General features: G+C 43.6%; 1 protein-coding gene across 3 annotated transcripts in view; it reads right to left on the bottom strand.

Moving 5' to 3' along the window:
• LOC126175491 (F-box/LRR-repeat protein 2) overlaps positions 1-24,267 on the bottom strand; it is a 708,226-nt gene that overhangs the window by 68,132 nt on the left and 615,827 nt on the right. For all 3 annotated transcript variants that reach the window (XM_049922311.1, XM_049922313.1, XM_049922312.1), the window contains 2 exons: positions 22,217-22,334; positions 3,752-3,912 (listed from right to left, as the gene is read on the bottom strand). In XM_049922311.1, the coding sequence (XP_049778268.1) occupies positions 3,752-3,912; positions 22,217-22,334 (279 nt within the window). The remainder of the gene's footprint in view (positions 1-3,751; positions 3,913-22,216; positions 22,335-24,267) is intronic.

Here is a 24,267-nt window from a genome sequence, read left to right as displayed (position 1 = left end):
AAGCCTCATAGAAGCACCTCCAGCCTGAAACACACCTTCCAGAACTGCGGATAAAGGGGTCATTGGGCTGTCGGTGCGTCTTTCCAAAAAAGGCAATGTTATGTATGTCCGACGACGCTACACGCCTCTTGTCAGCTACAGTCCAGTTTCTGTGCTGTTTGGTCGACTGAAGACATGCAGCTTTACGTGCTGCAGCGATCAATGGCCTTTTGTGAAGTACCTGCCTCCGTATGTCCATTACAGGCATTTATCTTCGCAGTATTTACTCAGAAACTGGTTGAGATGGATCTGCATTCACTGACAGCACCAATTACCAGTGAGTTTGATACCGATTGTCATTGACATCATCTATGGTCCTTGTTGGTTAGGATCTTTTAAAGAACACTGGTCTTATGCCGTGATCAATGACTGCGTCTGAAACACGATTCATTGTAGACGCATTCAACAGACCGTGCTGGTACACCAAAAAATACTGCAACTTAATGCTCGGAGTTGTTATGGGGACGTCCTTCCTGCCACGTCTCCACACGGATCCGTTTTACTGCATCGATTCCGTATAACCGACTGGCACAAACACATAACTTCACTGTCGTGTCTTAAGTCAGTGGTAAAGCGTCACACGACCGACTGATATTGGTTCTACACCGTTTAGACTCTAGAGGACTCCAAAGCAACCAGTGTGCTTTATTAAGGGGAAAGGACTGGTACTTTGGCTGGTGAGCGTATTTCATCACAGTGCCGAATGGTAGTACATTACATAACTCATATGTATCGTTTCATATTGTTTTCCCTTGCAGACAGGAGACGAATAAATGAGTAATATTCAGACAGTACACATCAGTGGAGTGCTGACGTGGATAAAAAGAAATAAAATCCAGAGTGTCCGAGCCAGAGGTACACAAAAATATTTCTTTGTGTTTCAGTAGGTATTATGTTAAATAACCTTATTTGTCCAATATTGTACACAGCTTGGTAGAAAAGTTCAATGTAGCCACGTTTGTAGCTCGGCAGATATCGAAACTATACTACACTTTTCGCCACACGTTCGTAAGCATGACAGGTGTTATGGCTCTACTGCAGCGTAGATCCGTTGTCTCAAATCTACCAGATCTCTTACCTTTGTCCTGTAAATAATATCCTTGATAAACCACCATGCACTGAAATCCAGCGGAGTCAGAACAGGAGGCCGAGGGGGCCAGGCAATGGGACCTTTCCTTCCGATCCAACGCTCAGGGAACGTCTCATGGCGAAATGTGGTAACATCCCCATGATAGAGGTGTGGGGCCCATCCTACTGTAAAATGACATCAGAAGGCATCTGTAGAACTCGATAGTTCGCCAACATATCGAGACAGGCAGCCCTGTCACTGTAGATTCCATAAAAAGAAATGAACCACTCACAACATGTTTATTTAATCTTAGCCACACTTTAAATTTTAGTGTGTCCCTTTCGTACTCAATCACTTCTCCTGGATTCTCACTTCCCCATATTCGACAGTTCTCTCAGTTAACTTTACCACAGACGTGGAAGGTAGATTCATCACTGAACAACACTGCATTGAGGTAGTAGTTGTTTCTCTCTGTAGGATGCAACATTTCAACAGCAAAAGAACATCGTCTGCGGTGATCCTCGGGCGTAATGTAATGCAAAAGTTTACGTGTGCTTGTAGCGAACGCTTCACACACACGTCCGACGGTCTCTTCATTTACATGTTTTTCAAGATGTTTTCGGGCATCTGAAATCAAGCTTCACGTTTCTTGAAAAGTACTATCCCGCAGATAAATGGATTTACATGTGGGAGAATACACGTTCCATTCTGTTCTTGCATGCTGCTGAACACGTGTTACAGGCTTCAGCTCTACTAACCTTAGCACACACTGCACCTTACTCTGTGGCATCCACATGTTGACTGTCAGGAGTACGTCTGCCTGCTGCACAGTAAACATTTGTGCGCATGCGTCATGCGACTCAGCGCTCTTCATGAAATAGTGAAGGTCACAACAGGTAAAGTGTCTATCGAATGCGTATTTACCCAACAACATAAAATGTCGAGTTCCTTCGTTATAAGCATTTGTCTGTGTATACTTCTAACCTATACAGCTTGTAGCATGCTGTTGTTTTCGTTATTATTGTAAAGGACATTACAATAAAACTGTGGTCTTTGTCTCATTGCGAATTACTTTTTTTTAAGATCCTATGGGACCAAACTGCTGAGGTAATCGGCCCCTAAGCTTTCAAACTACTTAATCTAGCCGGCCGCTGTGGCCGTGCGGTTCTAGGCGCTTCAGTCTGGAACCGCGCTGCTGCTACGGTCGCAGGTTCAAATCCTGCCTCGGGCATGGCTGTGTATGATGTCCTTCCTTCTGGAAGGCGTTCGATACAGTTCTGCACTGTCGCCAGATAAACAAAGTAAGAGCCTACGGAATATCACACCAGCTGTGTGGCTGGATTGAAGAGTTTTTAGCAAACAGAACACAGCATGTTGTCCTCAATGGAGAGACGTCTACAGACGTTAAAGTAACCTCTGGCGTGCCACTGGGGAGTGTTATGGGACCATTGCTTTTCACAAGATATAAAAATGACCTAGTAGACAGTGTCGGAAGTTCCATGCTGCTTTTCGCGGATGATGTTGTAGTATACAGAGAAGTTGCAGCATTAGAAAATTGCAGCGAAATACAGGAAGATTTGTACCGGATAGTCACTTGATGCAGGGAGTGGCAACTGGCCCTTAACATAGACAAATGTAATGTATTGCGAATACGTAGAAAGAAGGATCCTTTATTGTATGATTATATGATAGCGGAACAAACACTGGTAGCAGTTACTTCTGTAAAATATCTGGGAGTATGCGTGCGGAACGATTTGAAGTGGAATGATCATATAAAATTAATTGTTGGTAAGGCGGGTACCAGGTTGAGATTCATTGGGAGAGTCCTTAGAAAATGTAGTCCACAAAGGAGGTGGCTTACAAAACACTCGTTCGACCTATACTTGGGTATTGCTCATCAGTGTGGGATCCGTACCAGATCGGGTTGACAGAGGAGATAGAGAAGATCCAAAGAAGAGCGGCGCGTTTCGTCACAGGGTTATTTGGTAAGCGTGATAGCGTTACGGAGATGTTTAGCAAACTCAAGTGGCAGACTCTGCAAGAGAGGCGCTCTGCATCGCGATGTAGCGTGCGGTCCAGGTTTCGAGAGGGTGCGTTTCTGGATGAGGTATCGAATATATTGCTTACCCCTACTTATACCTCCCGAGGAGATCACGAATGTAAAATGAGAGAGATTGGAGCACGCACGGAGGCTTTCCGGCAGTCGTTCTTCCCGCGAACCATACGCGACTGGAACAGGAAAGGGAGGTAATGACAGTGGCACGTAAAGTGCCCTCCGCCACACACCGTTGGGTGGCTTGCGGAGTATAAATGTAAATACAGATGTAGATGTAGTTCTAAGTTATAGGGGACTGATGACCTCAGGTGTTAAGTCCCATAGTGCTCAGAGCCATTTGAACCATTTTTTACTTAATCTAACTTATGCTAAGGACGACACAAAGACCCATGCCTGAGGGAGGACTCGAAACTCCGACGGCGCCGCCGCGCGAACCCTGACAAGGCGCCTTTGACCGCGCGGCTACCCCGCGCGGCGATTATTTAATGATTTAGGTATGCATCGTCCTATAAACTGCTCCAAAAAACTCTCAGTTTTCTGAATAGCAAGTTCTAATGAAAACAAAAAGCATTGTTACGCCGACTTACCTGTATGCAGTTTGAACTGAAAGCTTCTATGTGACTGTCATCTACGAAGTTAATGCCGTACAAGTTGATCACCCGCAGATTCGGGGTTGCTGATTTCAGTTTGTGCACATTTATTACTTCATAGATTTCCTCCTCTTCCTCCTCAACTTTCTCGTACGTGCCTATAATTTTAAACAGAAGAAAATTCGCTTTACTCATATTTACCTCTTACACAAAAAGTTAGTGAATAAACCAGCGCATTGGATTGAAATTCACATTAATTTCAAACATTAAACTAAAATATTATCATATTCTATATCAAAAGAAATGTTTAATCACAGAAAATATACTGTTAAGCAACAAGTTCTGTAGTCTAGTTTCTAATTATTCTACCATTCGGCTGACCTGAATTTGGAAACAGAGAGCTCACAAGCGTTTCTGTGTCTTAAATGTGTGCTAACGCCAATTTTGAGCGTCTCTTTATTATAAAACGACCGTAACCCTAACCAAGCACTTACTAGCGAAAACAGAGTGCCTTAACGTCGTACTCCATCAAAGAAAAACACAATGACGCTGATTTCGTGGTTCTGAGTATATATAGTATGAAGTAAAAGATTAATCTGAAGACAACGATGGAATTAATTACTCTACCCTGCAAAGAAAAGCCAACAACAACAACTTCTTGTGCCTAGAAGTGTTAACAGGTATGGCGACTGGCTCGTTGAAATTGCATTGCACTGTTAAGCCAAGAACGTATGATCAAACTTGTAGCAATCAGTTACAGATCCTGAGAGATTCTATGTTGTGGTGATTTTAGGCACTTACAGAATTTCTTAACTGACTAGGAACGTGAACTGACATTTGAATGAGCTGACAACACCTTAGAACTGCGTTAAAATTTTTTCTAACATTTTCCACAGATACTGAACAGTTTATTGAATATATAGCTTATCTAAAACTTTTAAGATATAAAAAAGGAGTTCGCAAAAAGAACAGAGATTCTGAGAAGTCGCGTAGACAGTTGGCGTTGGTCCCGTGTACACTTTTAATGGCTTCTGATTTTTAAGTTTATCGTGATTTCCTTAAACGAATTCGTGTTTGATTCTGTTCTCTAGCCTAGTCCTTGTTACTCCGTTTCCGATTGATTTACTTTTATTTATTATTAATTTCAGTTAATTAAAATTAATTTACACGCTCCTAATCTTTCATCCTTACCTTAAAAGGTCTCTCTACATCGGAGATATTAAAGTTAAACTCATACGGACAAGAATAAAGAGTCGCACACGATAGGCCTTGCTGACCACTCTTAAGAGATTTACACAGATCGCAGAACTCAGTGTAGCGGCGAGTTGAACACAGGTCTCATCGGAGCACAAATTAGCTCTGGTAAGCATATGTTTAGTAGGAGTGATTTTCTGTGGACTTGTGCTGATATTAAGCGCCTGCACACACTGCTCCAATTCTCGTCCTTCTCCGTTGCTTGGACTACCGAAATAGCTCTGGCACGGCTGGCTGTTGACAGATCAAAGAAAGAAAGTCTGGAAATGACAGCCACGTCGAGAAGCGTGAACTCTGTGACCTACTTGTGCAAATGTGCGTTCATAAAGATTTAGACAGTGGCCTCGGATTGTGAAAACGCGATTTTGAACTTGTCAGATCTGTGCTGTTGTTCTATAAGAGTAAAGCAAATGAGACAGGTGACAAATACTTTTTTAAACTTTTTTTGCTATACATGCACCCTTAACACGATCGTATTAGTAGGATAAGGTGCCATCACAGAGTATTAGCTATAATTTTAAGTTTATAGTCCGATCCTCATACAAATAATAGTTGTTATATATTTAATGGCACAAAAGAGCATAATATGTAAACCCATTAAATTATAATTCATTAGGTATTACGCAATATCAATAAAAATCTCAGGGCTGATATTACAGAAGCTTCCTTTCAGTTTTTACCTTCAGTCGTATCTGTGACAATAGTGAAACCCAGCGCCAGGAAATAGCCTACTATTCTTTAATAGCACTGGGGAGAGGGGGGAGGGAGGGGAGAGGGGGCGCACTGAGTTTAACTTCCCTCTACGACAGACGAATCACTGTCGACATTGCCACTTGCCGTCACTTCACGAGGCACTGCGAGGAGGTTCGGACTTTAAGCAATGACTTTGGCGCTAAGTCTGATCATTGGGAATTTTAGTCAGACGGAGTAATCCTTGAAGGGTTTTCTTCTGCGTTTCCAGATTGTGTTGAAGTCCGAAAACTTTCGATTTTTTAGCTCGTTTTTGGTGCATTGCATTTGGTTGTCTGTCATTATGATACCTTTTAATTCCTTCATTCTTACGTGATGATTATCTTGTCACTAGACAGGCTACGTCTATCTGCTATTGGCACTACTACGGATTTTGTGTTTAAGTGTATAAATATGACTGTTCTGGGAGTGTTAACCCGTGGCAAATGGTGTCCAGTCGCAAGGCATGGTCCTGGACACGTTTTATGTGCGAGTCCGCTACATTCCCGGACACTATGTCAGTGTACTCCAGCAACAGTCGAAGTAGCGACTTGTACAGGATGAGACAGTGTTCCTGATACTCTGATACAGGGCTCTGTAACTGGTAGACTTGCTTAAGACGAGCCAAGGCTTTTCCTCGCAGTTTCTGTACGTCTTGGTAGCATGTTGAATGAGTGTCTAATCGGACGCCGAAGTGAAGCACAATGATATTTTGTTCTCACTGAGTTCCCATAAATGTGGATTTTACGTTTCCCAGGAAGTTCCGACGACTGATAATAACGTCTAGACTTTTGTCTACGTTGAAAGCCAGGCTGCAATAGAGATTCAGATACTTGTGCGATCAATGGTGCCTTAGAGGCGTCGGAAAATGTAGCAGGCATTGACATTCCGCACGAAGACCCCCGTGCCGTCTGCATGCAGTGCGAAGTGCTGTGGTCTGCGATCGGCATGTCGTCTGTGTGTAGGGGTTCAGCTCTATTACCGACCCTCCTGATGCTGCTGTCCGAAGAGATCCTACACTCGACCTTTTCGTGGAATGTCCTTTCTTGAAGGTATGTCCAGAGAAGACACGCATGAGACACAGAGGTCAGTGATTAAAAAGTTTGAAGAGGAGGCCGTCGTACTACACATGGTACACAGTTAAGAAGACGGCTTCGCAGAATTCCTGACGTACCATTGCGTTCATCGCCACCTGTACCATTTGCCGAAACTGAAGGATTTTCTAGTCCCTGGACTGAAATCTGAACTTCTCTAGGGGCCAATATGTTCAGCATACACGTTCTGCAGCAGTCTCTGCAAATACAGCCTTTCGAAAAGGTTTGATATCGGCAGAAGTTGACTTATTAGTCAGTATCTCCTTGAGAGGAGTAGACCTTTGCCCAACTTTGGTTCAAATGGCTCTGAGCACTATGGGACTCAACTGCTGAGGTCATTAGTCCCCTAGAACTTAGAACTAGTTGAACCTAACTAACCTAAGGACATCACAAACATCCATGCCCGAGGCAGGATTCGAACCTGCGACCGTAGCGGTCCTGCGGTTCCAGACTACAGCGCCTTTAACCGCACGGCCACTTCGGCCGGCTTGCCCAACTTTGGTAGGGTCACTACCGTGTCTTGCTTACAGTCTTCTGCATAGTTTCTAATTGAGAGCATGTTACTGAAGATGGCTGCTATGTAGTGGGTCTAGACAAGAGTAGCTGCTTCAAACGTTGGCTCGTCAGCGTCAGGGCCTGAGCCTTTCAACTATTAACCTGGCAAAGCTGCCCAAGCTGGTGATCCACCTCTTCTGGAGCACTGTACAGCTCTGAAAACGCCTCCATCAGACATAGGGGATCGGGATGAAATTCCGTACAAAGACAGCAGTCAGAGCGTTAGCCTTGGCATCTCGCTCACAGATGAAATCTCGCGAAGGTAACTACGGATCTTCAGTGAGACTGGAGCAACGTAGATGAAGCCGGCGCAAAACTACAGCATGCTTAAGGAAGCAGTAGCAAGGGGCAGTGTGTCCTGTGACACTCCAGTCAATAGCGTCATTCTTCTGCATTTTTGCGTAGAGAGGGAGACTGGAAATTTGCAAGTGATTTCCGCGGTATCACCCATATGACGCCAGTCGTTTTGCCTCTGCAGTTTTTACTAAAGCTAAAATAAAGTAAAAATAGCAAATACATTCAAGACAAGAAAAACGGCGTTCTACGAAGGAATTATCCGAATCGAGCGGAAATCGATAGATGTGATATAAATGTACAGACAAACGAATGGTTACAATTTCAGAAAAAATGGATGATCTCGTCAAGGAAATGAGCTTCACAAATTGAGCATGTCAATAACGCGATTGTGCCGGCCGGAGTGGCCGTGCGGTTCTAGGCGCTAAAGTCTGGAGCCGAGCGACCGCTACGGTCGCAGGTTCGATTCCTGCCTCGGGCATGGATGTGTGTGATGTCCTTAGGTTAGTTAGGTTTAATTAGTTCTAAGTTCTAGGCGACTGATGACCTCAGAAATTAAGTCGCATAGTGCGCAGAGCCATTTGAACCAATAACGCGATTGTCCACCTCTAGCCCTTGTGCGAGCAGGTAATCGCCTTCGCATTGGTTGACAGAGTTGTTGGGTGTCCTCCTGAGGGATATCGTGCCAGATTCTGTCCAATCGGCGCGTTATATCGTCAAAATCCCGAGATGGTTGGAGGGCCCTGCAGAAAATGCTCCAGACGTTATCAACTGGGGAGAGATCTCGCCGCCTTGATCTGGCCGCCTTGTTGGTCAAGGTACGGCTTGGCAAGCACGAAGACAAGCGGTAGAAACTCTCACAGAGAGCAGGCACGTATTATCTTGCTGAAGAGTAAGCTCAGGATGGCTTGCCATGACGGGCAACAGAACGGGACGTAGGATATCGTCGATGTACCGATGGACGTGGACGACAGTCAAAGGGGTCCTGTTATGAAAAGAAATAGCACCTCAGACCATCACTCCTGGATGTCAGGTCGTATGGGGCGCAACACTCAGGTTGGTATGCCACAGCAATGTGGGGAGTCTCCAGTAACGTCTTTGCTGGTCATCGGGGCTCGGTTCGAAGCAGGAATCGTCAGTGAAGACAATTCTACTCCTGTCAGTGAGATTCCACACCGAAGCAGGACAGCGGTACGTCGATGATATTCTACGCCCGGTTTTGTTCCACTTCATGACAAGTTATCCTGGACTTACATTTAAGCAAGATAATGCCCGCCCACAAATACGACAGTTTCTACTGCTTGTCTTCGTGTTTGCGAAACCGTATCCTTGGCCGGCAAAGTCATCGGATCTCTCCCTAATTGAGAAAGTCTCGAGCATTATGGGCAGGGCCCTCGAGCCAGATTGGAATTTTGATGATCTAACGCGCCAGTTGGACAGAATTTGGCACAGTATCTCTAAGGAGGGCATTTAGAAATTCTAGCAATCAGTGTCTAATCGAATAACTTCCTGCCTAAGGGCCAGAGGTTGACCAACGTGTTACGTTGTGCTCTATCTAGGAAGCTCGTTCTCTTGAATAAATCGTCCAATTTTTTTGAAATTTTAATCATTTTCTTGTCTGTACATGTACATCACTTCTACCGATTTCTGTCCCATTCAGACAATTCCTTCGTGGTGCATCTATTTTTTTTTGTCTTAGTGTATATTACATTTACAAGAACTAACGATAGTGTTCCGTACATAAATCATTCGGAAGTGAGTTGAAAACAGAAATAGTGTACCCCTGTGGCGCATACCCAACGTCGCCAGCTGTCAGGGGACAACAGCTACTGCATGTACTGTGGGACAGAGACAGAGAACACACGTCACAAAATATTCTCCGTCTCTTTTTGCGTAGAACTCAAGACACAGCCGACTTCTAACTTGCACACCACATGTAGTAGCTGATGTACCAGTGTGTCCTGTCATAGATATTAAAACTGGTAAAGTTCTTGTTTGTGTTTAGCAATAAATTTTTATTTCATCTTTATATAACTCTTGAGGTTTCTGCAGTAGTTTCTTTGTGCAGGGAAAAATCAGGGGTAAAATGATGATGCTTCTTGCCAAAATATTTTATTGTTAATCGTGAGCACCAGTATGTCCACAATGGCCAATCTCAAAATCCCATGGCGCAATGATCCCAAGTTGTATGAGCTATTTTGCAAATATTTTAGGTAATGAAGTGTCCTTCCCCGTTAGCTGAATGGTCAGCGTGGCGGAATGCCACGCGAAGGGGCCCGGGTTCGATTCCCGGCTGGGGCAGGAGATTTTCTCCGCTCAGGGACTGGGTGTTGTGTTGTCCTCATCATCATCTCATCCCCATTTCCGACGCGCAAGTTTCCCAATGTGGAGTCGAATGCAATAAGTACTTGCCCTCGGCGGCCGAACTTCCCCGAACGGGGGACTCCTGGCCCACAATGTCGTATGTTCATTTCTATTTCCAGGTAATAAAGTGCAGCTACAGTCAATAACAGTCGACGGTGAATACTGACCATATATATTATTGTTTCTGTTTCCAAAGTTTTGGAGATGTAACAAAATGTAATGTATCGATCCTCTATTTCCCCCCCCCCCCCCTTGCCGGTGTGTTATCTCATTTTCTTTTGGATTTCTGTCCATGTTGTGTGTAATGAGTTTTGTTGTGAGGTGATGTATCGTTCTTTGAGGAAACAATTAGTTTCTGCTGCATTATCAGTGAGCGCATTACCGACCTCTTTATGAGACTTTTTTGGCCTACCACCAGTTGCGAATTACGCCCTGGGATATTTGCCGAGCTGTTTTGACGATTTGTCAGACGCCGGCTTTTGCCAATAGAGTGCTGAGCGATCGAGACCATACTTATGTTAGAAAGTCTGTCTTCCTCTGTGTCATTTTTGTGCGTTCACCAGCCTGTATTGCTAGAACTTCCTGTCTAATTATAAGCACGACATTCTCTCTGAACTTACTATGGATGGCACAGGTCTCACAGGTCTCTATCACACAGACTGATTTAAGGTAGAGCACCAGTAGTTTGTTAAACTTACGAATTCTGTGGGCAGAAAAATTTGAGTAAAGAGATTGACTATGTCAAGATTTGCACTTAACTTTTGCAGCGGAAACCATGTTTTGATTTGCTTTGATTTGTGATAGACAAACTGAATCGAGACATCAAGGTAAAGAACTTTAATACTAAATTTTCTTTAGTTACACTGTCGCATTCATTCTAACTTTTAAACATTGAGATACATCAAGGCAAGATTATCGTGTGCCGGATAGTGTTGTGCACAATTGCAAAACTTGCTAACTGAGTCGTACGACTGTTTCTGGACCTGACGAGCTGTGGAGAGACGTGAGGAGAGTCCCAAGCAGCGGCTATAGAGGAGGTCAGCGGCCGGCCCGGGTGTTAACCCACAAAGGAACCGCCGGCATGCGCCTCTTGTCAACACCGCGTCGGCCGACACAAAACAGGTGCCGACGTAAACTGGCCATCAGGGAACTCTAAGCTGCAGAACTGCCCATGCTTTTAAACGAGTCTGGCCTTACACAGTCTGAGCTGTATCTCAAAAAAAGAAACTTTTTAAGAATACCCTGTAAATCAAGCCCATGTGAGAACACTCCATTTTGTGGAGAACCAGTTGGTGTACAAAAACAATTAATTTATTTTAAAAATGATTTTTCACGACTACTCAGTATTCAGTACAAACGAGCGATAGATGCTGCCATTTAGCTGTGCAGCTCAGGCCCGCATTTACTACTCTCGCTGTCAAGTTTTCTAAGTAATAATTACGCCAGGTCCATTGAGGTGCCACAAGATTCTATTTTTAATTATGAGATCACTTCATTTACTTTGTGTCTTTTTGCTCACAGTTAAATGCATTATATAACTTGTTAGTAGTAAAGACAAAAAAGTAGACTTTCTGTACCATAGGGGATATTAGCTGTTATATTAAATGTTATAGGTTGTTGAGTTCTTATGAGCCGTCACGTCCACAAGGCGTCCTTTTGACGGAAAACTTGCTAGATATTAGTCTTCCTTGTTACACATTCGTACAAACAAATTATTTTATTACTGTAATCATGGCATCTTAGTCTGGGAGACTATGACATCTAATTATCCTTGTTTTATAGAAATCATGTGTCGTACGTTGAAACTGGTGGACAGAACTCCACGAAATATGCGTGTTACACACAGATCTTTCATTATGTAACACACAAAAAAATTTGATTAATCATGTCAGTTAAGCTCCAAGAATATGTTGTGTACCCAGGGCGAACGCTGATTATATGAATATCAGATTTACATTATATGTAATAGAGTTTCCGATGTAATATTTTGATTTTGCTGAGACATTTTACTCATGTAAAAATTTGAGGTACCATATTTATTCTCAGATGATAATACTATTACAAATAAAACAGTTAATAACACGACTTGCTTTTTTTTCAATAGCCTTGACATTTAGGGAAATTTTCTGACTACGGTGATTCTTTAACTTAATCAATTTCAAGGATAGTTTAACCAGGTGACGAACAAGGATTACTATTCGGGGAGTTTTTATTCTTTTTTTTTTTTTTAAAGAGGGATGAAGAACGTTTCTGTCACATATCGCTGCACAAATATTGATTCATTATTGCCATTATTTTGTAGTTAATTTTATTCAGAGTGTGCAGGACATATTTGCTAGGAGGAAAGATTTGGAGTAATCTCAGTGGGAAGATATTCTCTCGGTGTGGTCTCTGGCTCCTTTTTGTCAGCAGGAGGCGGTCAATGAACTTCATTAAGAGGGGTGAAGGTCTCCTTCGAGTTAGGCAGTTTTCACGGAAGTAACGCTGCGACCTGCTTCATGGTTTTATCGGTGGAGCCAGTGTCTCTCCCAGGCATAAGTGGAAGGCACCGAGCCGCCACTGACATCCCCAGAGAATAAATGAGCACAACATTTTTTGCCTATTCTGTTCCGACATCAAAAGGAGAGACACCGAGACAACACCCGACCAGCGTCTGAAGGTACATTGCTTTCCCTCCAAAATTTGATCTACCCGTTTAAATTGAGTCGTCCGGCTGCTGTGCGTGGCGAGAGGTAGCCGACCTATCGATGGGACATGCTCCATTCCTGTACCAACCTCTTTTTTTTTGTGAAGATACGTTTTGAACGGGGAGCGAAAGGCTATTTACAATTTGTACAGAAACCAAGTGGCAGTTATAAGAGTCGAGGGGCATGAAAGGGAAGCAGTGGTTGGGAAGGGAGTGAGACAGGGTTGTAGCCTCTCCCCGATGTTATTCAATCTGTATATTGAGCAAGCAGTGAAGGAAACAAAAGAAAAATTTGGAGTGGGTATTAAAAGCCATGGAGAAGATATAAAAACTTTAAGGTTCGCCGATGAGATTGTAATTCTGTCAGAGACAACAAAGGATTTGGAAGAGCAGTTGAACGGAATGGACAGTGTCTTGAAAGGAGGATATAAGATGAACATCAACAAAAGCAAACCGAGGATAATGGAATGTAGTAGATGCTGAGGGAATTAGATTAGGAAATGAGACACTTAAAGTAGTAAAGGAGTTTTGCTATTTGGGGAGCAAAATAACTGATGATGGTCGAAGTAGAGAGGATACAAAATGTAGACTGGCAATGGCAAGGAAAGCGTTTCTGACGAAGAGGATTTTGTTAACGTCGAGTATAGATTTAAGTGTCAGGAAGTCGTTTCTGAAAGTATTTGTATGGAGTGTAGCCATGTATGGAAGTGAAACGTGGACGATAAATAGTTTGGACAAGAAGAGAATAGAAGCTTTTGAAATATGGTGCTACAGAAGAATGCTGAAGATTAGATGGGTAGATCACATAACTAATGGGGAGGTACTGAATAGAACTGGGGAGAAGAGGAGTTTGTGGCACAATTTGACTAGAAGAAGAAATCGGTTGGTAGGACATGTTCTGAGGCATCAAGGGATCACCAATTTAGTATTGGAGGGCAGCGTGGAGGGTAAAAATCGTAGAGGGAGACCAAGAGATGAATACACTAAGCAGGTTAAGAAGGATGTAGGCTGCAGTAGGTACTGGGAGATGAAGCAGCTTGCGCAGGATAGAGTACCATGGAGAGCTGCATCAAACCAGTCTCAGGACAGAAGACCACAACAACAACAACGTTTTGAACGCCAAGAGTGTGAAGTTTACGCAGAGTTCCACCATTTTTTTCGTGAAATAAGCGATATTCTCTTCTATCACATTGACAACAGCACTGAGTGGTCCGTCTTTTCTTTTTTTTTCTTTTTTTCTAAGTAGAGAGTTTTGGAGGGAGGTCTATGTTTCGTGGTCATTCTGTCTCCACCTGCAATGAGCATTACTCATCTACTGGTTGGGTTTGCTGCTGATGGGTGCACGGTTTTCTGATTTTGGGGAAGTGTTAAGTGTCACAGTTGCGGTACTGCGATCCATATACTGCGCACCTCGTCGCTTGCTTACTTTGGTGAGCAACTTGTGTAGATGAATTTGGTTATAATTTGTGGCATCTCGATGTACAGTTAACTCTCATTTCACAAGTTTTCCACACAAGTAGATTTTGTTACGCTTTCTCCATACAGTTTTCCACACTTTTGATACCGCATCACACTGTTAGCGTCATTTTGTTCTCTGTCCATATTTATTGGCGATTTTCGTCAGTGATTACAGCAAATAAATGCATGTTAATCTCAGTCTTGACATAGAACCGGAGATCCTTTACATTGTCCTACAACTTTTCCATGGCCAGGTGACCCACTAGTAATAAAATATAAGCTGGTGCCGGCTTTATCTCTTGTCCTCACTCTAGCGGCGTTAGCGCTGCGCACAGTAGCCATCTCAACGATAAATTATACGGTGTCCCAGGAGGAAGAGTCAATGGTCAATGTCAAGGGATATGGCAAGAACAATCATACGAAGAAACAAATCCAGTAAGCATGGTCTCTAAAAGGCATACCTTAAGAGCTATGAGCACTTCTTTATCTTCGATACTGTGAAACGAATCTGTTCTGCTGCAAGCTCTTTGCTGTACATATTTTCTGAAGTGGTAGTATGGACCAAAACAAAAATTCAACAGGGACTCTAAAGTGCCTACCTTAACAGTTACGTGCACTTATTTATCTTCTTTACAGTGAAAGGCACCTAATTATCGAACAAGTGCTTACAGCTCTTGCGGTATGCATTTTAGAGCCCATGTTTACTAGAATTTTTTGCTTCGATTGGCCGTTCCTGTCATACCCCTGAATACTGACCATTCCTCTTGGAACACCATGAATTAAGAATTCAGAGAAAAGAGCGAGCACTGCAGTCCCTTGTTTTTATGATCAAAGATTTCTTTTATAATGAGCATTGCACTCATGCGCCTTGACTCTGATCCAGAACTAAGACGCAACTTTCGTGACCTATGGAATACGTATCTAACTGACTGACTGTGTGTGTCAGAGTGGGAAAAGTGTAGTATGCCTGTTAGTTCGACAGTTACATCAGCTTTTTTGCATTCTATAGGTAGAGCAGCCAAACCTCAGGCAAACTGGCAGTGGGGCATGAGGCTTCCCTATCGGGAATATTTCAGAGGGGATTTTAAGTCAAGCATCAGTGTCTGAAAGGTCGATTGCAGTCCACCTGTCGTGATGTAACTACGGTTTTCGGTACGCGAAACTAGCAGAACATTGCATGACATACATTTGCAAGATCATTTTCTCGCGGTTAATTACAATGTGAATCTTGCATTTGAAGCTTTTAGCCTTTGACATCAGTACTTCATTCGCCATTGCACATTTATTCGACGAATTTTATCTTTTCCCTTGTTATATCCTAGCCAGTAATGCCAACCGAGCCCGCTGCCAAAAGGTTGGCAGCATCAAAGTCCGGACGCCATCCGCATAAGCAGCGCCAGCGATACAAGAAATCGCCGCAAGTCTGCGCGCGCCCAGGTGGCTTCTGGCTTCTTAAGCGCTGGAGTCGCGAGCGCTAGGACAGTTCTGTATTCGCCGCTCAGTTGTATACTCGCCACCGATTTGTGTACTTGCTAGTCAGTTGTGTGTTCATCGCAGCAGAGTTGTTGTTTGTCGTCAGCCGACGCTGACCTAGCCGCTCCGACTCGAACTAGACAGATTTCTGTAGACATGGAGTTCACTACTGTGTTTCTGTATCTTCGTTAATAAAGATAAGTACCGACTTTTATTTAATCAGAGTGTTTGAGGTTTCATCTTTCTGTTCACTGTTCCAGCGGACCGGTCGGCCCGCTATTAAAAGTGTGGCGGTGACTTCGTAAGCCGTTTCTACAGCGAAGTGTTTGTCGCTACGAACGCCGCCACAAAATTCCTATAAATTCACACGACCCAAAAAACTGACGTAGCAAATGTAATAACTGACTCTGCTAGTGCGTGTCCCATTCATCTTCTGATGGAGAGTAAGGCAAGGTACACTAAGATATCTCTGCTAGTGATGACTCCAGGAAAAAAGTTGTAATCATTGATCCACAAGTCGGTAGTTTGGAGAGGAATTTTAACTTGAAGCAAAACACGTTAGCACAACACAACGAATACGCAGATCTAAAATGTGGAATATTCATGTTACATGTTCATTCTGTTGTCATCTGTTTATGATACATATGAAGAGATCTGAGGAAATTGGAAGATTTCTGATTTATTATACAGGGTTGTGGCATTTGTGCCACATTCCGCTCCGCTTTGATTCCTACATTACGTTACAGGCTGCAATGTCTAAAGTGATGCTGCATCACTAGCCGGTAGTTGGTAGCTTGAGAGAGGACAAGTTACCCTCTCATCTATTTTTCGTATACAAAAAATTACACTACAGGTCATTAAAATTGCTACACCAAGAAGAAATGCAGATGATATACGGGTATTCATTGGACAAATATATTATACTAGAACTGACATGTGATTACGTATTCACGTAGTTTGGGTACTTAGATCCTGAGAAATCAGTACCCAGAACAACCACCTCTGGCCGTAATAACGGCCTTGATACGCCTGGGTATTGAGTCAAACAGAGTTTCCACGGCGTGTACAGGTACAGCTGCCCATGCAGATTCAACACGATACCACAGTTCATCAAGAGTAGTGACTGGCGTATTGTAACGAGCCAGTTGCTCGACCACCATTGACCAGACGTTTTCAGTTGGTGAGAGATCTGGAGAATGCGCTGGCCAGTGCAGCAGTCGAACATTTTCTGTATCCAGAAAGGCCCGTACAGGACCTGCAACATGCGGTCGTGCATTATCCTGCTGAAATGTAGGGTCTCGCAGGGATCGAATGAAGGGTAGAGCCACTGGTCGTAACACATCTGAAATGTAACGTCCATTGTTCAGAGTGCCGTCAATGCGAACAAGAGGTGACCGAGACGTGTAACCAATGGCACTCCATACCATCACGCCGGGTGATACGCCAGTATGGCGATGACGAATACACGCTTCCAATGTGCGTTCACCGCGATGTCGCCAAACACGGATGCGACCAACATGATGCTGTAAACAGAGCCTGGATTCATCCGAAAAAATGACTTTTGCCTTTCGTGCACTCAGGTTCGTCGTTGAGTATACCATCGCAGGCGCTCCTGTCTGTGATGCAACGTCAAGGGTAACCGCAGTCATGGTCTCCGAGCTGATAGTCCATGCTGCTGCAAACGTCGTCGAACTGTTCGTGCAGATGGTTGTTGTCTTGCAAACGTCCCCATCTGTTGACTCAGGGACCGAGACGTAGCTGCACTATCCCTTACAGCCATGCGGATAAGATGCCTGTCATCTCGACAGCTAGCGTTACGAGGCCGTTGGGATCCAGCACGGCGTTCCGTATTACCCTCTTGAACCCACCGATTCCATATTCTGCTAACATTCATCGGATCTCGACCAACGCGAGCAGCAATGTCGCGATACGATAAACCGCAATCGCGATAGGCTACAATTCGACTTTTATCAAAGTCGGAAACGTGATGGTACGCATTTCTCCTCCTTCAACGAGGCATCACAACAACGTTTCACCAGGCAACGCCGGTCAACTGCTGTTTGTGTATGAGAAATCGGTTGGAAACTTTCCTCATGTCAGCACGTTGTAGGTGTTGCCAGCGGCGCCAACCTTGTGTGAATGCTCTGAAAAGCTAATCATTTGCATATCACAGCATGTTCTTCCTGTCGGTTAAATTTCGCGTCTGTAGCACGTCATCGTCGTGGTATAGCAATTTTAATGGTCAGTAGTGCATTAAAGATTTTGTTACAACCAGACGCACCTTAAGTGAGACTCTAGAAAGTTAACAGCCTGAACAGACGTTGATGGAGCCTCGCAGGACGCTAAAAGCATGAGGTGTTTTTATGGTTATTAGCTCGTAGAAACGGCATGTTGGGGATTGAAAGCAATTGGCGGCGAGCCCATCCCTCAGTAAATCTTGCCGGACAGGCCCACAACCATACAGGGCCTTTCAAGCTGACCTCACACCACGCGTCACCAGAGGGTCACGTAGGTTGGGAACACGGAACGTTCGAGAGGCTTCCTATACGGGAGCATTGGGGAGTAAGCTTTCGGACAGGACGCCAAGCCCCATATTACACACAATTTGCTTTTACAGATTACTATTAAATTTTAGCTTTCAACCATACCGGTGGCCTTGCTTGTACTGAGAGCAATCATTGAATGTTTTCAACAACTTTAATAATTTTTATGAGAAAAGTTAGATGTTTTAATTAATGCGAACTTTTATTACACGGTTGATTGGTTGATTTGAGAGGAGGGGGCAAAACAACGAGGACATCGATCCCATCGGATTATAGAATAATGGGGAAGGAAGTCGGCCGTGCCCTTTCAAAGGAACCACCCCGGCATTTGCCTAAAGCGATTTAGGGAAATCACGGGAAACCTATATCAGGATGGCCGGACGCGGGTTTCAAATGTCGTCCTCCTGAATGAGAGTCCAGTGTGCCACCAGCGTCACCTCGCTCGGTTTTGTTAGATGTTGAGATAGACCAGCCAGAAGCGAGCAGGAGGAGATAGGCGTGAAACTGTGGTCAAGTCTGCAGGAGTCGCGATCGGTGTAAGACGTGTGTTGTAAATGATAGGGCACTGAGTGACACTGAAATGTTCCGTGTGATATTTCTGGAAGATATACAGGCTAAATGTTAAATAATACTGCATGCAATGAGACTGTTATTCACGGTGTTTCAAAATTTTCTTTTACTGGTTCTGTGCGTCTGCAGGCAGTTCACGGCAAAGTTTGAATAAATTTGGAGAGGTATTCGTGGCATTGTAAGTCAGTGTCCGTTCATTTATTTCAGCCGAGTCATAATCAGGAATTTTATTTTGCACCACTCTTCGTCCTTGCACCATTCAATATAGGGGCAACGAACTCGCGACTTGCTAAGGAGAATCCAATGGGGACATCAGTATCTACAAAAGGCATCCACGAGATATACAGAAAACCACTAGTGAACTAAACCACCTCCAGAGAATCAGTGAATACACAGGGAGCAAATGCAGAACAGTGTTAGGGACTTTCATTTGATAGCGTCCGTGTTGTCTTCGTACAACCAAAACGGCGAAATTCTGTACCGGCTGGTGTAATGTTTGGAAGCCGGCCGGTGTGGCCGAGCGGTTCTAGGCGCTTCAGTCTGGAACCGCGCGACCGTTACTGTCGTAGGTTCGAATCCTGCCTCGGGCATGGATGTGTATGATGTCCTTAGGTTAGTTAGGTTTAAGTAGTTCTAAGTTCTAGGGATCTGATGACCTCAGATGTTAAGTCGCATAGTGCTCAGAGCCATTTGAACAAATGTTTGGAAGCTTAACTTTGGATACAAATTTTCGGTAGTATCTAGCAGGCACTAAGAATATGCTTGCAGACCACCGTTTAGATTATAAAAAGGGTTAATAATCTGACGACCAATCCACCGGTTCGGTAGAGTTTCATTCAGACATTCACGCACTTGGCGACTCCAGTGACGGCTGCCCGTCTTATTGTGAAATGAAGTTGTCCTTATTCAGCCTTGGAAACAACCAGTTTTGTAACATTACAAGATATTGCTACCAGTTAACAGTGTTTCCATAAAAGAAAAATGGGCTGTGAACAGATGTTTGGGATAATACTCAAAAGACATTGCCTTTGGGTGAATCTCATACATTTTCAGTGTGTGCATGTGGGTTCTGTAGAGCCCAAATTCAAACTCTTTACTTCCCCGCTAAGGTGGAAAGTCGTTTCGTCACTGAACACGATGAGTTGTGCGAAAGTCTTATCACTGTCAATAGTACTCTGAAGCTCGTCAGAAAATGCCACACGTTTGCGTTTGTCGTCATGTCGAAGAGCTTGTAACAGCTGTAGCTTGTATGGTTTCATAACCAACTGACGTCTCAAAACACGCCAAACTGTTTTTGTAAACATTTGTAACTCCCGGTTGCACGACGAGTTGATGTTGTAGTACTGCGGTGGAAAGCGGTTTGAATTCGTGCGACAGTTTCGTCGGAAACACGAGGTTGGCAAGGACTCTTTCCTTTACATACACATCCTGTGTCTACAAACTGTTGATACCATCTGCGAATGTTCCATCCGTATCAGTTTGGTACCTCAACCCGAAACGTCTTTCCACTGTAATCACGGAATTACAATTCAAAAACTGCAGAACACAAAATGATTTCCGCACCGGAGTAGCCATTTTGCAACAAGTGGCGCTAAGCAAGCAAACAGAAGATAATTGACATATAGGGGCAATGAATATAAACTAGACAACGTATTTGTTGCTCCAATAACCGAGCTGTAGTTTTGACAATATAATGCTTTGTAATGCGTATATTCCTTTTTAAAACACCTTGTATAATGGTAAGACACAGATTTAGAAACCATATTTTAAACTTTAAGACATTCTCAGATACAGATGTCGACTCTGACGATAATTAATTGGTTATGAACTGTAGACTAAAACTAAAGAAACTGCATGGGAAGTAGGCAGCTGAGGAGATAGGACTTGAGTAATTGAAGGAAACAGAGGTTGTTGAGAATTTCAGAGGGAGCATTAGACAACGTTGGACTGAAAAAGAGGAAAGGAACACAACACAAGACGAATGGGTAGCTTTGCGAGATGAAATAGGGAAGGAAGCAGAGAATCACATTTTTAAAACCACAAAGCATAAGTAGTATTATCCAGGGATAGCTCAGGAGATATTGAATTTAACTGATGAAAGAAGAAAATATAAAAATGGTGTAAATGAAGCAGGCGAAATGGAATGCAGACGTATAAAAAATGAGATTGACAGGACGGGCAAAATGAGTAATCAGGAATGGCTAGATGACAAATTCAAGGCTGTAGAAGCTAACATTATTAGTGGAAAGATAGATGCAGCCAATAGCAAAATTAAAGGGACCTTTTGAGGAAAGAGAAACTGCTGTATGAAAATCACGAGCTAAGATGGCAAGTCAGTACTAAGCAAAAAAGTTATAGGTGAAAGGGGGGAGGAATACATAGAGGATCTATATAATGGGAACAAAGTTGAGGCCAATATTACGGAAAGAGAGTAAGTGAAGCTGAGAATGGATATATGATACTGTGAGAAGGAATTTGACAGAGTACCGGAAGACCTCAGTGGAAACGCGGCCCCTGGAGTCCACAACATTCCCTCAGAATTACTGAGATCCTTGAGAGAGTCAGCCATGACAAAACTATTCCTCATGGCGTGCAAGATATCTTAGGCAGCGGTAATGCCCTCAGACTATATGAAAAAAGTAATAATTCCAGTTCCAAGGGAGGCAGGTGGTGAAAGGTGTGAATATTAGCGAACCACAAGTCGCAGTTGCAAAATATTGACAAAAATTATTTGTGCAGGGTGATTCAGGTACCCCTACCAACGTCGTTTCATGCAGTTCGCGATGTTATGCCTGGTCTTCATAAACAACGTTCGAGATTTTTACATTTTCTCGGTCGCTATGCGCGAACTATGAGTCATACAGAAAAAAATAAACAGGACCTTTTTATAGGAAATTTAATGTAGCTGTAGTCTGTACAGGGGTATGTTTTCTATGGAGACCATGATTTTCCAGTTATTCAAGAAAAACAAACAAATGTGACCTTCAAACCTACCTCTACCCCCACTCTCATACCTCACCAGTCAGGACTTCTAGTATGCTGTTCGTGGTTCTCCCTCCCATCACTGCACAAAAATTTCCTACTACTCGAAGTATTCCCGATATTCGACCTTTTTTGGACTCACTTTCTGAAAACAACAGGTATTTTCCTTTCACTCACTATTTTAATTTAAAATTATAATCTATTTTGGTCTGGGTCTTAGAAATTCTGACTGTATATGCAGCTACGCGTTTCATTGATGACTCAGGAGATATTGAATTTAACTGACGAAAGGAGAAAATATAAAAATGGTGTAAATAAAGCGGGCGAAAGGGAATACAGGCGCATAAAAAATAAAATTGACAGGAAGTGCAAAATGAGTAAGCAGGAATGCGATATATTTTTACGTGACACGAGGAACATCAGACAGGCTAAAAACTGTGATTTTCTTTGGTTTACGTACCTATTAGGTGTAGGATTTCCAAGCCATTGATGAAGTTGTATATTTTCCTCATGAAACCCTCCATGAAGATCACTTCCGAAAGGCAGATGCACATGTACCTGAGTTTTGTAGGGAATGCCTAAAAAAGAGAAAACAATTTTTAAAACAGTTTTCAGTTTCAGACAAATTTCCAACTATATTGTTTCCGATCTTTCAAACATCTGAATCCGTTTCTCAGAATTTGTATTTTTTTTTAAATATTAAGTAGGCCCTATAACGACGGCAACATAAAAGGGCTATATCTTTTCACAAAGTGCTATTAATAATTACTGAAATGAAATTGCCACCCCCATAATAGCTCTCAGTAAAAGAAGCACTACACTAGACTAAAATATTGACAAATAATACAGTATTAATTATAGCGCAGTAGACTTATCGTAGCAGCAAGGATGATGTATGTCATTTAACCGAATCAGTTTTAATTTTCCTCCACCACCATATTCCACGGACAATACATTTCGATTGAGAGTAGAACAGGAGCCACTTTTCGATCTGATCGGTCGGGGACCTGAACCGCTACCCTCCCGAATATGAGTCTAATGTCTTGGCATTAAGCCAAGTGGCTGGACTGATCGGACAGAGTGGCCAGAATTCACAGTATCACTGTTTACGAAATTTATGTTGATTGCTACAGACATCAAAAAATGTTTTCATCACTCCGGTTCCCGGAACTCCTGAAGATAGACGTTGACTGTGGATTTTGTATCACAGACACAGTCCCTTTGACTGTTCAGGTATGTCACTAAACCCACCCAAAGATGTAAACAACCATGCATGAAGAGTGCCTATTAGACGGAGAGGGTCCGACAGTCGATCAGTTCCAGTCATTCCACCAGGAAAGAGGTAAATGGTTCGTGTTTCTGTAGTTCAACCATACCTGGAGGGTCAATACCGTGGTTCGATCGCGTCCACATTGTTACTTTGTGCCAGGAAGGGCTCTCAACAGGGGAACTGTCCAGGCGTCTAGAAATGAACCAAAGTGATGTTGTTCGGCATGGAGGAGATACAGAGACAGGAACTGTCGATGACATGCCTTACTCAGGCCGCCCAAGGGCTACTACTGCAGTGAATGACCGCTACCTACGGATTATGGCTCGGAGAAACCAGGAACTCCACCATGTTGAATAATGCTATTCGTGCAGCCATAGGACGTGTTACGACTCAAACTGTGCACAATAGGCTGCATGATGCGCATCTTCACTCCCGACATCCATGGCGAGGTCCATCTTTGCAACCACGACACCATGCAGCGCGGTGCAGATGGGCCCAACAACATGTCGAATGGACCGCTCAGGATTGACATCAAGTTCTGTTCACCGATGAGTATCGCATATGCCTTAAACCAGACAATCGTCGGAGACTTGTTTGGAGGCAACCCGGTCAGGCCGAACGCCTTAGACACACTGTCCAGCCAGTGCAGTAAGGTGGAGGTTCCCTTCTGTTTCGGGACTGCATTATGTGGGGCCGACGTACGCCGCTGGTGGTCATGGAAGGCGCCATAATGGCTGTACGATACGTGAATGTCATCCTCCGACCGATAGTGCAACCATATTGGCAGCATATTGGCGAGGCATTCGTCTTCACGGACGACAATTCGCACCTCCATCGTGCACATCTCGTGAATGACTTCCTTCAGGATAACGACATCGCTCGACTAGAGTGGCCAGCATGATCTCCAGACATGAAACCTGTCGCACATGCCTGGGATAGATTGAAAAGGGCTGTTTATGGACGACGTGATCTACCAACCATTCAGAGAGATCTACGCCGAATCACAGTTGAGGAGTAGGACAATCTGAACCAACAGTGCCTTGATGAACTTGTGGATAGTAAGCCCCAACGAATACAGGCATGCATCAATGGAAGAGGACGTGCTAATGGGTATTAGAGGTACCGGTGTGCACAGCAAACTGGACCACCACCTCTGAAGGCCTCGTTGTAAGGTGGTACAACATGCAATTCATGAGCAATAAAAAGGACGGGAATGATGTTAATGTTGATCTCTATTCCAA

Source organism: Schistocerca cancellata, chromosome 3 (genome assembly GCF_023864275.1).
Source record: "Schistocerca cancellata isolate TAMUIC-IGC-003103 chromosome 3, iqSchCanc2.1, whole genome shotgun sequence".
Taxonomy (NCBI): domain Eukaryota; kingdom Metazoa; phylum Arthropoda; class Insecta; order Orthoptera; family Acrididae; genus Schistocerca; species Schistocerca cancellata.
This window is presented reverse-complemented; position numbering and strand designations above follow the sequence as displayed.